At 54.5% G+C, this 12,633-nt stretch overlaps 1 protein-coding gene across 1 annotated transcript in view; it reads right to left on the bottom strand.

The window, feature by feature from the left end:
- LOC137380352 (uncharacterized) overlaps positions 1-12,633 on the bottom strand; it is a 142,305-nt gene that overhangs the window by 26,784 nt on the left and 102,888 nt on the right. Inside the window, exons 9-10 of the mRNA XM_068052280.1 lie at positions 5,620-5,655; positions 4,973-5,115 (exon numbers count right to left, since the gene is read on the bottom strand). Coding sequence (XP_067908381.1) covers positions 4,973-5,115; positions 5,620-5,655 — 179 coding nt within the window. The remainder of the gene's footprint in view (positions 1-4,972; positions 5,116-5,619; positions 5,656-12,633) is intronic.

Genomic DNA, 12,633 nt, shown 5'->3' with positions numbered 1-12,633 from the left:
GTCAGACAGAGAGAGAGTCAGACAGAGAGAGAGTCAGACAGAGAGAGTCAGACAGAGAGAGTCAGACAGGGAGAGAGTCAGACAGGGAGAGAGTCAGACAGGGAGAGAGTCAGACAGGGAGAGTCAGACAGGGAGAGAGTCAGACAGAGAGAGAGTCAGGCAGAGAGAGTCAGACAGAGAGAGTCAGACAGAGAGAGTCAGGCAGAGAGAGTCAGACAGAGAGAGTCAGACAGAGAGAGTCAGACAGAGAGAGTCAGACAGGGAGAGAGTCAGGCAGAGAGAGAGTCAGACAGAGAGAGTCAGACAGAGAGAGTCAGGCAGAGAGAGTCAGGCAGAGAGAGTCAGGCAGAGAGAGTCAGGCAGAGAGAGAGTCAGGCAGAGAGAGAGTCAGACAGAGAGAGAGTCAGACAGAGAGAGTCAGGCAGAGAGAGTCAGGCGGAGAGAGCGTCAGACAGAGAGAGTCAGGCAGAGAAAGTCAGACAGAGAGAGTCAGACAGAGAGAGTCAAGCAGAGAGAGTCAGGCAGAGAGAGTCAGGCAGAGAGAGTCAGACAGAGAGTCAGACAGAGAGTCAGACAGAGAGAGTCAGGCAGAGAGAGTCAGGCAGAGAGAGAGTCAGGCAGAGAGAGTCAGACAGAGAGAGAGTCAGGCAGAGAGAGAGTCAGACAGAGAGAGAGTCAGACAGAGAGAGAGTCAGACAGGGAGAGTCAGACAGGGAGAGTCAGACAGGGAGAGAGTCAGGCAGGGAGAGAGTCAGACAGGGAGAGAGTCAGACAGGGAGAGAGTCAGACAGGGAGAGTCAGACAGGGAGAGAGTCAGACAGGGAGAGAGTCAGACAGGGAGAGAGTCAGACAGAGAGAGAGTCAGACAGAGAGAGTCAGACAGAGAGAGTCAGACAGGGAGAGAGTCAGGCAGAGAGAGAGTCAGACAGAGAGAGTCAGACAGAGAGAGTCAGGCAGAGAGAGTCAGGCAGAGAGAGAGTCAGGCAGAGAGAGAGTCAGGCAGAGAGAGAGTCAGGCAGAGAGAGAGTCAGGCAGAGAGAGTCAGGCAGAGAGAGTCAGGCAGAGAGAGAGTCAGACAGAGAAAGTCAGACAGAGAGAGTCAGACAGAGAGAGTCAGACAGAGAGAGTCAGGCAGAGAGAGTCAGGCAGACAGAGTCAGGCAGAGAGAGTCAGGCAGAGAGTCAGACAGAGAGAGTCAGGCAGAGAGAGTCAGGCAGAGAGAGTCAGGCAGAGAGAGAGAGTCAGGCAGAGAGAGTCAGACAGAGAGAGTCAGGCAGGGAGAGTCAGGCAGAGAGAGAGTCAGACAGAGAGAGAGTCAGACAGAGAGAGAGTCAGACACAGAGAGAGTCAGACACAGAGAGAGTCAGACACAGAGAGAGTCAGACAGGGAGAGTCAGACAGGGAGAGAGTCAGACAGAGAGAGAGTCAGACAGAGAGAGTCAGACAGAGAGAGTCAGACAGAGAGAGTCAGACAGGGAGAGAGTCAGACAGAGAGAGAGTCAGACAGAGAGAGTCAGACAGAGAGAGTCAGACAGAGAGTGTCAGACAGAGAGAGTCAGACAGGGAGAGAGTCAGGCAGAGAGAGTCAGACAGGGAGAGGGTCAGACAGGCAGAGAGTCAGACAGGGAGAGAGTCAGACAGGGAGAGAGTCAGACAGAGAGAGTCAGACAGGGAGAGAGTCAGACAGGGAGAGAGTCAGGCAGAGAGAGAGTCAGGCAGAGAGAGTCAGGCAGAGAGAGAGTCAGACAGAGAGTCAGGCAGAGAAAGTCAGACAGAGAGAGTCAGACAGAGAGAGAGTCAGACAGAGAGAGAGTCAGACAGAGAGAGTCAGACAGGGAGAGAGTCAGACAGGGAGAGAGTCAGGCAGAGAGAGAGTCAGACAGAGAGAGTCAGACAGGGAGAGAGTCAGGCAGAGAGAGAGTCAGACAGAGAGAGTCAGGCAGAGAGAGTCAGGCAGAGAGAGTCAGACAGAGAGAGTCAGACAGAGAGAGTCAGACAGAGAGAGAGTCAGGCAGAGAGAGAGTCAGACAGAGAGAGAGTCAGGCAGAGAAAGTCAGGCAGAGAGAGTCAGACAGAGAGAGTCAGACAGAGAGAGTCAGACAGAGAGAGTCAGGCAGAGAAAGTCAGACAGAGAGAGTCAGGCAGAGAGAGAGTCAGACACAGAGAGAGTCAGACACAGAGAGAGTCAGACAGGGAGAGTCAGACAGGGAGAGAGTCAGACAGGGAGAGAGTCAGACAGAGAGAGAGTCAGACAGAGAGAGAGTCAGACAGAGAGAGTCAGACAGAGAGAGTCAGACAGAGAGAGTCAGACAGAGAGAGTCAGACAGGGAGAGAGTCAGACAGGGAGAGAGTCAGACAGGGAGAGTCAGACAGGGAGAGAGTCAGACAGAGAGAGAGTCAGGCAGAGAGAGTCAGACAGAGAGAGTCAGACAGAGAGAGTCAGGCAGAGAGAGTCAGACAGAGAGAGTCAGACAGAGAGAGTCAGACAGGGAGAGAGTCAGGCAGAGAGAGAGTCAGACAGAGAGCGTCAGACAGAGAGAGTCAGGCAGAGAGAGTCAGGCAGAGAGAGTCAGGCAGAGAGAGTCAGACAGAGAGAGAGTCAGGCAGAGAGAGAGTCAGGCAGAGAGAGAGTCAGACAGAGAGAGTCAGGCAGAGAGAGTCAGGCGGAGAGAGCGTCAGACAGAGAGAGTCAGGCAGAGAAAGTCAGACAGAGAGAGTCAGACAGAGAGAGTCAAGCAGAGAGAGTCAGGCAGAGAGAGTCAGGCAGAGAGAGTCAGACAGAGAGTCAGACAGAGAGAGTCAGGCAGAGAGAGTCAGGCAGAGAGAGAGTCAGGCAGAGAGAGTCAGACAGAGAGAGAGTCAGGCAGAGAGAGAGTCAGACAGAGAGAGAGTCAGACAGAGAGAGAGTCAGACAGAGAGAGAGTCAGACAGGGAGAGTCAGACAGGGAGAGTCAGACAGGGAGAGAGTCAGGCAGGGAGAGAGTCAGACAGGGAGAGAGTCAGACAGGGAGAGTCAGACAGGGAGAGAGTCAGACACGGAGAGAGTCAGACAGGGAGAGAGTCAGACAGAGAGAGAGTCAGACAGAGAGAGTCAGACAGAGAGAGTCAGACAGGGAGAGAGTCAGGCAGAGAGAGAGTCAGACAGAGAGAGTCAGACAGAGAGAGTCAGGCAGAGAGAGTCAGGCAGAGAGAGAGTCAGGCAGAGAGAGAGTCAGGCAGAGAGAGTCAGGCAGAGAGAGTCAGGCAGAGAGAGAGTCAGACAGAGAAAGTCAGACAGAGAGAGTCAGACAGAGAGAGTCAGGCAGAGAGAGTCAGGCAGAGAGAGTCAGGCAGAGAGAGTCAGGCAGAGAGAGTCAGGCAGAGAGTCAGACAGAGAGAGTCAGGCAGAGAGAGTCAGGCAGAGAGAGAGAGTCAGGCAGAGAGAGTCAGACAGAGAGAGTCAGGCAGAGAGAGTCAGGCAGAGAGAGAGTCAGACAGAGAGAGAGTCAGACAGAGAGAGAGTCAGACACAGAGAGAGTCAGACACAGAGAGAGTCAGACACAGAGAGAGTCAGACAGGGAGAGTCAGACAGGGAGAGAGTCAGACAGAGAGAGAGTCAGACAGAGAGAGTCAGACAGAGAGAGTCAGACAGAGAGAGTCAGACAGGGAGAGAGTCAGACACGGAGAGAGTCAGACAGAGAGAGAGTCAGGCAGAGAGAGTCAGACAGGGAGAGGGTCAGACAGGGAGAGGGTCAGACAGGGAGAGAGTCAGACAGAGAGAGTCAGACAGAGAGAGTCAGACAGGGAGAGAGTCAGGCAGAGAGAGAGTCAGGCAGAGAGAGTCAGGCAGAGAGAGAGTCAGACAGAGAGAGTCAGGCAGAGAAAGTCAGGCAGAGAAAGTCAGACAGAGAGCGTCAGACAGAGAGAGAGTCAGACAGAGAGAGAGTCAGACAGAGAGAGAGTCAGACAGAGAGAGAGTCAGACAGGGAGCGAGTCAGACAGAGAGAGAGTCAGACAGAGAGAGAGTCAGACAGAGAGAGTCAGACAGAGAGAGTCAGACAGAGAGAGTCAGACAGGGAGAGAGTCAGGCAGAGAGAGAGTCAGACAGAGAGAGTCAGGCAGAGAGAGTCAGGCAGAGAGAGTCAGACAGAGAGAGTCAGACAGAGAGAGAGTCAGGCAGAGAGAGAGTCAGACAGAGAGAGAGTCAGGCAGAGAAAGTCAGGCAGAGAAAGTCAGGCAGAGAGAGTCAGACAGAGAGAGTCAGGCAGAGAAAGTCAGGCAGAGAGAGTCAGGCAGAGAGAGTCAGGCAGAGAGAGAGTCAGGCAGAGAGAGAGTCAGGCAGAGAGAGTCAGACAGGGAGAGAGTCAGACAGGGAGAGAGTCAGACAGAGAGAGAGTCAGACAGAGAGAGAGTCAGACAGAGAGAGTCAGACAGAGAGAGTCAGACAGGGAGAGAGTCAGACAGAGAGAGAGTCAGACAGAGAGAGAGTCAGACAGAGAGAGTCAGGCAGAGAGAGTCAGACAGGGAGAGAGTCAGACAGGGAGAGAGTCAGACAGGGAGAGAGTCAGACAGGGAGAGTCAGGCAGAGAGAGAGTCAGACAGAGAGAGAGTCAGACAGAGAGTCAGGCAGAGAGAGAGTCAGGCAGAGAGAGAGTCAGACAGGGAGAGTCAGACAGGGAGAGTCAGGCAGAGAGAGAGTCAGACAGAGAGAGAGTCAGACAGAGAGAGAGAGTCAGGCAGAGAGAGAGTCAGGCAGAGAGAGAGTCAGGCAGAGAGAGTCAGGCAGAGAGAGAGTCAGACAGGGAGAGTCAGGCAGAGAGAGTCAGACAGAGAGAGTCAGACAGAGACAGTCAGGCAGAGAGAGTCAGACAGAGAGAGTCAGACAGAGAGAGTCAGGCAGAGAGAGTCAGACAGAGACAGTCAGACAGAGAGAGTCAGACAGAGAAAGTCAGGCAGAGAGAAAGTCAGACAGGGAGAGTCAGGCAGTCCTCACCTTGCAGCACAGCTTGTGGCTGGATACAGTGCTCATGCCTGGGCAGACTGCGCTGGCGCTCGATGCGTTGCATTTGCTGCAGAATGCGTCGCTCCTCGTTCATTGACTCGCGCTTCAACCTCACTGCCTTCCGCACCATTCGCCTGATGACAAAGCAGAACAAATCCCCCTTCGTTTTCAATGTGTGAAATCGTCTTTCCGGAAAATTATTTTTCAGCCTAGCTTTTAATTTTTGCTTGCCACCGTTTTGCCCATTCCCATTCCAGACTTCCCTCCGCCTGTCCCGTTAACCCTCCCCCTCAACCCTACCTCCCCTCACTTGTCCCCAACCCCCAATATCCCCCGCATGTTCCGCATGCTTTGCTGTGTAACACTCTCTCAGCTCTGAGGAAGAAGGTTGTGGGTTTCAGACCCATTCGAGATTTCAGGCTAATGCTGCTCGGTACAGTGCAGAGGGAGTGCTGCACTGTCAGAGGTGTCACCTGTCAGGTAAGACAATAATCTGAGGACCTCTCGGCTAAATAGTAGCAGGGGTTGTGGATGGGTGGTGGAAACAATTTGCCAACTCCTTTCGACCTGCCTTCCCTCTATCATGGGCTCTACCCTCTCATTTAATCCTCTCCCAAGCTCAAGTGGAATTTGCTCACCTCTGTACCTCCATGCTAATCCATTTTGATACAGAACTGTCGATAGAAAAAGAGAGAAATTTAATCCCAATAACACGTATGCTCTGTGTACATTTCCCCCCGACCCCATCCTGTGAAGAGGCTTGACAGGGTGGATACTGAGAGGCTGTTTCCCCCTGGCTGCACAGTCTAGAACTGGGGGTCATTATCTCAGGATAAGGGGTCGGCCATTTCGGACTGAGATGTGGAGAAATTTCTTCACTCAGAGGGTTGTGAATCTTTGGAATTCTCTACTTCAGAGGGTTTTGGATGCTCCATCATTGAGTATATTCAAGAGAGAGATCAATAGATTTTTGTGAAGTAAGGGATATTGGGATAGTACAGGAAGGTGGAGTTGAGGGACAATATCAGCTATGGTCTTGTTTAGTGATGGAGCAGAATCAAGGGACCAAATGGCCTGCTCCACTTTCTATTTCTTATGTCCTGCCTCCTCTCCTTTTTTTATTATTCTTTCATGGGATGTGAGCGTTTCTGACCAAGCCAGCATTTGTTGCCCTTCCCTAATTACCCATGACAACTGAGTGGCTTGCTAGGCCATTTCAGAGGAAGGTGCTGACTCTCACTGGGGTACGGGTTCTCTCCTCTCCTGAGGGTACTGTCCCACTGGGGTACGGGTCCCCTCCTCTCCTGAAGGTGCTGACTCTCACTGGGATGCGGGTCCCTTCCTGTCCTGAGGGTGCTGACTCTCACTGGGGTGCGGGTCCCCTCCTCTCCTGAGGGTGCTGACTCTCACTGGGGTACGATGCCCTCCTCTCCTGAAGGTACTGACTCTTACTGGGGTACGGGTCCTCACCTCTCCTGAAGGTACTGACTCTCACTGGGGTACGGGTGCCCTCCTCTCCTGAGGGTACTGACTCTCACTGGGGTACAGGTCCTCTCCTCTCCTGAAGGTACTGACACTCACTGGGCTACGGGTGCCCTCCTCTCCTGAGGGTACTGACTCTCACTGGGGTACGGGTGCCCTCCTCTCCTGAAGGTACTGACTCTCACTGGGGTACGGGTGCCCTCCTCTCCTGAAGGTACTGACTCTCACTGGGGTACGGGTGCCCTCCTCTCCTGAAGGTACTGACTCTCACTGGGGTACGGGTTCCCTCCTCTCCTGAGGGTACTGACTCTCACTGGGGTACGGGTCCCCTCCTCTCCTGAGGGTACTGACTCTCACTGGGGTACTGGTGCCCTCCTCTCCTGAGGGTACTGACTCTCACTGGGGTACGGGTCCTCTCCTCTCCTGAAGGTACTGACTCTTACTGGGATACGGGTGCCCTCCTCTCCTGAAGGTACTGACTCTCACTGGGGTACAGGCCCCCTCTCTCCGCTCCAACCAACCAGTCTGGGATCACTTCGCTGAGCAAAGGTAAAGGGTTAAGATTGAAACAGGCACCTGGCTGGTCTCTGGGTCTCAGTACTATTTCAGGATACAGTAATGTCAGACATGACGTGTGGTGAGTGTAGCTCGGGAGGAACAGGTGACTTTGGCCTCAGGTTCCCAAAGCTCTCCACCACTGGGGGTTTCCCCCACCTCCTGTCTGGGTCTGTTGTTGACTCATTGATAATGATTGATCGCTGTGATTGGTCAATAATTCCATTATCAGGTCTCCTCGGGTGGGAGAAGATTAAATCAATCGACCGCTGTTCTGATGCATCAGACTGGCTGTGCATTTTGCAGCTAGATCACTAAAGGGGAAAGTTTTTGCATTGCTATAGCATATAGATCATCTCAGTGATGGTGATTGGGAGACAAATATTGGCCCCAGGACACCAGGGAGAACACACTGCTATTCTATGAAATCAAGACTGGGATCTGTTACATTCACCTGAGAGGGCGTACAGGGCCTCAGTTTAATGTCTCATCCAAAAGACAGAACCTCTGACAGTGCAGCACTCCCTCAGTACTGATCCTCCGACAGTGCAGCACTCCCTCAGTACTGCCCCTCCGACAGTGCAGCACTCCCTCAGTACTAACCCTCTGACAGTGCAGCACTCCCTCAGTACTGACCCTCTGAGTGCAGCACTCCCTCAGTACTAACCCTCTGACAGTGCAGCACTCCCTCAGTACTGACCCTCTGACAGTGCAGCACTCCCTCAGTACTGACCCTCTGACAGTGCAGCACTCCCTCAGTACTGACCCTCTTACAGTGCAACACTCCCTCAGTACTGACCCTCTTACAGTGCAGCACTCCCTCAGTACTGCCCCTCCGACAGTGCAGCACTCCCTCAGTACTGACCCTCTGAGTGCAGCACTCCCTCAGTACTGACCCTCTGACAGTGCAGCACTCCCTCAGTACTAACCCTCTGACAGTGCAGCACTCCCTCAGTACTGACCCTCTTACAGTGCAGCACTCCCTCAGTACTGACCCTCTGACAGTGCGGCACTCCCTCAGTACTGACCCTCTGACAGTGCAGCACTCCCTCAGTACTGCCCCTCCGACAGTGCAGCACTCCCTCAGTACTGACCCTCTGAGTGCAGCACTCCCTCAGTACTGACCCTCTGACAGTGCAGCACTCCCTCAGTACTAACCCTCTGACAGTGCAGCACTCCCTCAGTACTGACCCTCTTACAGTGCAGCACTCCCTCAGTACTGACCCTCTGACAGTGCAGCACTCCCTCAGTACTGACCCTCTGACAGTGCAGCACTCCCTCAGTACTGACCGTCCGACAGTGCAGCACTCCCTCAGTACTGACCCTCTGACAGTGCAGCACTCCCTCAGTACTGCACTGGCAGTGTCAGCCTGGCTTTTGCGGTTGAGTCTGTGGAGTGGGGACTTGAACTCACAACTTACTGACTCCGAGGAGAGAGAGAGCGAGAGCGAGAGAGAATATCATACTCTGAGCCATGGCTGGCGCCGACATAAAATTTAAGAAGCATCGTTAACGCCAACTCTTCTAATTACACGACAACATTGATCCCCAGGCTGTAATTCAGTTCTGATGTGTGTCCCGAGGGCTGCTTCAGATTAAAGTCAGCTTTGAAAGCTGTGTTTGACATGGAGCATTGGAGTCTATATTTTGTTTGGGGTTGAGCTACATGTGCCTTCCCACACACCCCTGGCACCAGCTGCTGACAAAGTGAACAGGACTCCCAGCATCACTCCTGGAGCAGTGCCACCCCTGGCTAAGTGGGCGATACTCTCAAATCTGAGTCAAAAGTTCAAGTCCCCACTCCGGAAAATTGAACACAACATCCAGGCTGACAATCCCAGTGCAGTACTGAGGGAGTGCCGCACTGTCAGAGGGTCAGTACTGAGGGAGTGCTGCACTGTCAGAGGGTCAGTACTGAGGGAGTGCCGCACTGTCAGAGGGTCAGTACTGAGGGAGTGCCGCACTGTCAGAGGGTCAGTACTCAGGGAGTGCCGCACTGTCAGAGGGTCAGTACTGAGGGAGTGCCGCACTGTCAGAGGGTCAGTACTGAGGGAGTGCTGCACTGTCAGAGGGTCAGTACTGAGGGAGTGCTGCACTGTCAGAGGGTCAGTACTGAGGGAGTGCCGCACTGTCAGAGGGTCAGTACTGAGGGAGTGCTGCACTGTCAGAGGGTCAGTACTGAGGGAGTGCTGCACTGTCAGAGGGTCAGTACTGAGGGAGTGCTACACTGTCAGAGGGTCAGTACTGAGGGAGTGCCGCACTGTCAGAAGGTCAGTACTGAGGGAGTGCTACACTCACAGGGTCAGTACTGAGGGAGTGCTGCACTGTCAGAGGGTCAGTACTGAGGGAGTGCTGCACTGTCAGAGGGTCAGTACTGAGGGAGTGCTGCACTGTCAGAAGGTCAGTACTGAGAGAGTGCTACACTGTCAGAGGGTCAGTACTGAGGGAGTGCTGCACTGTCAGAGGGTCAGTACTGAGGGAGTGCTGCACTGTCAGAGGGTCAGTACTGAGGGAGTGCTGCACTGTCAGAAGGTCAGTACTGAGAGAGTGCTACACTGTCAGAGGGTCAGTACTGAGGGAGTGCTGCACTGTCAGAGGGTCAGAACTGAGGGAGTGCTGCACTGTCAGAGGGTCAGTACTGAGGGAGTGCTGCACTGTCAGAGGGTCAGTACTGAGGGAGTGCTACACTGTCGGAGGGGCAGTACTGAGGGAGTGCTACACTGTCGGAGGGGCAGTACTGAGGGAGTGCTGCACTGTCAGAGGGTCAGTACTGAGGGAGTGACGCACTGTCAGAGGGTCAGTACTGAGGGAGTGCTGCACTGTCGGTCAGTACTGAGGGAGTGCTGCACTGTCGGAGGGTCAGTACTGAGGGAGTGCTGCACTGTCAGAGGGTCAGTACTGAGGGAGTGCTGCACTCAGAAGGTCAGAACTGAGGGAGTGCTGCACTGTCAAAGGGTCAGTACTGAGGGAGTGCTGCACTCAGGGGGTCAGTACTGAGGGAGTGCTGCACTGTCAGAGGGTCAGTACTGAGGGAGTGCTGCACTCAGAGGGTCAGAACTGAGGGAGTGCTGCACTGTCAGAGGGTCAGAACTGTGGGAGTGCTGCACTGTCAGAGGGTCAGTACTGAGGGAGTGCTGCACTGTCAGAGGGTCAGAACTGTGGGAGTGCTGCACTGTCAGAGTGTCAGTACTGAGGGAGTGCTGCACTCAGAGGGTCAGAACTGAGGGAGTGCTGCACTGTCTGAGGGGCAGTACTGAGGGAGTGCTACACTCACAGGGTCAATACTGAGGGAGTGCTGCACTCAGAGGGTCAGAACTGAGGGAGTGCTGCACTGTCTGAGGGTCAGTACTGAGGGAGTGCTGCACTCAGGGGGTCAGTACTGAGGGAGTGCTGCACTCAGAGGGTCAGTACTGAGGGAGTGCTGCACTCAGAGGGTCAGTACTGAGGGAGTACTGCACTGTCAGAGGGTCAGTACTGAGGGAGTGCTGCACTCAGAGGGTCAGAACTGAGGGAGTGCTGCACTCAGAGGGTCAGAACTGAGGGAGTGCTGCACTCAGAGGGTCAGTACTGAGGGAGTGCTGCACTCAGAGGGTCAGTACTGAGGGAGTGCTGCACTGTCAGAGGGTCAGTACTGAGGGAGTGTTGCACTGTCAGAGGGTCAGTACTGAGGGAGTGTTGCACTGTCAGAGGGTCAGAACTGAGGGAGCGCTGCACTGTTAGAGGGTCAGTACTGAGGGAGTGCGGCACTCAGAGGGTCAGTACTGAGGGAGTGCTGCACTGTCAGAGGGTCAGTACTGAGGGAGTGCGGCACTCAGAGGGTCAGTACTGAGGGAGTGCTGCACTGTCAGAGGGTCAGTACTGAGGGAGTGCTGCACTCAGAGGGTCAGTAGGAATGCCGCACTGTCAGAGGGTCAGTACTGAGGGAGTGCTGCACTGTCAGTGGGTCAGTACTGAGGGAATGCCGCACTGTCAGAGAGTCAGTACTGAGGGAGTGCCGCACTGTCAGAGGGTCAGTACTGAGGGAGTGCTGCACTGTCAGAGGGTCAGTACTGAGGGAGTGCTACACTCACAGGGTCAGTACTGAGGGAGTGCTGCACTGTCAGAGGGTCAGTACTGAGGGAGTGCTACACTGTCAGAGGGTCAGTACTGAGGGAGTGCTGCACTGTCAGAGGGTCAGTACTGAGGGAGTGCTGCACTGTCAGAAGGTCAGTACTGAGGGAGTGCTACACTCACAGGGTCAGTACTGAGGGAGTGCTGCACTGTCAGAGGGTCAGTACTGAGGGAGTGCTGCACTGTCAGAGGGTCAGTACTGAGGGAGTGCTGCACTGTCAGAAGAGCAGTACTGAGGGAGTGCTGCACTGTCAGAGGGTCAGTACTGAGGGAGTGCTGCACTGTCAGAGGGTCAGTACTGAGGGAGTGCTGCACTGTCAGAGGGTCAGTACTGAGGGAGTGCTGCACTGTCAGAGGGTCAGTACTGAGGGAGTGCTGCACTGTCAGAGGGTCAGTACTGAGGGAGTGCTGCACTGTCAGGGGGTCAGTACTGAGGGAGTGCTGCACTCAGAGGGTCAGTACTGAGGGAGTGCTGCACTGTCAGAGGGTCAGTACTGAGGGAGTGCTGCACTGTCAGAGGGTCAGTACTGAGGGAGTGCTGCACTGTCAGAAGGTCAGTACTGAGAGAGTGCTACACTGTCAGAGGGTCAGTACTGAGGGAGTGCTGCACTGTCAGAGGGTCAGAACTGAGGGAGTGCTGCACTGTCAGAGGGTCAGTACTGAGGGAGTGCTGCACTGTCAGAGGGTCAGTACTGAGGGAGTGCTACACTGTCGGAGGGGCAGTACTGAGGGAGTGCTACACTGTCGGAGGGGCAGTACTGAGGGAGTGCTGCACTGTCAGAGGGTCAGTACTGAGGGAGTGACGCACTGTCAGAGGGTCAGTACTGAGGGAGTGCTGCACTGTCGGTCAGTACTGAGGGAGTGCTGCACTGTCGGAGGGTCAGTACTGAGGGAGTGCTGCACTGTCAGAGGGTCAGTACTGAGGGAGTGCTGCACTCAGAAGGTCAGAACTGAGGGAGTGCTGCACTGTCAAAGGGTCAGTACTGAGGGAGTGCTGCACTCAGGGGGTCAGTACTGAGGGAGTGCTGCACTGTCAGAGGGTCAGTACTGAGGGAGTGCTGCACTCAGAGGGTCAGAACTGAGGGAGTGCTGCACTGTCAGAGGGTCAGAACTGTGGGAGTGCTGCACTGTCAGAGGGTCAGTACTGAGGGAGTGCTGCACTGTCAGAGGGTCAGTACTGAGGGAGTGCTGCACTGTCAGAGGGTCAGAACTGTGGGAGTGCTGCACTGTCAGAGTGTCAGTACTGAGGGAGTGCTGCACTCAGAGGGTCAGAACTGAGGGAGTGCTGCACTGTCTGAAGGGCAGTACTGAGGGAGTGCTACACTCAGAGGGTCAATACTGAGGGAGTGCTGCACTCAGGGGGTCAGTACTGAGGGAGTGCTGCACTCAGAGGGTCAGTACTGAGGGAGTGCTGCACTCAGAGGGTCAGTACTGAGGGAGTACTGCACTGTCAGAGGGTCAGTACTGAGGGAGTGCTGCACTCAGAGGGTCAGAACTGAGGGAGT

The sequence above is a fragment of the Heterodontus francisci genome, chromosome 19 (genome assembly GCF_036365525.1).
Source record: "Heterodontus francisci isolate sHetFra1 chromosome 19, sHetFra1.hap1, whole genome shotgun sequence".
In the NCBI taxonomy this organism is placed as follows: domain Eukaryota; kingdom Metazoa; phylum Chordata; class Chondrichthyes; order Heterodontiformes; family Heterodontidae; genus Heterodontus; species Heterodontus francisci.
This window is presented reverse-complemented; position numbering and strand designations above follow the sequence as displayed.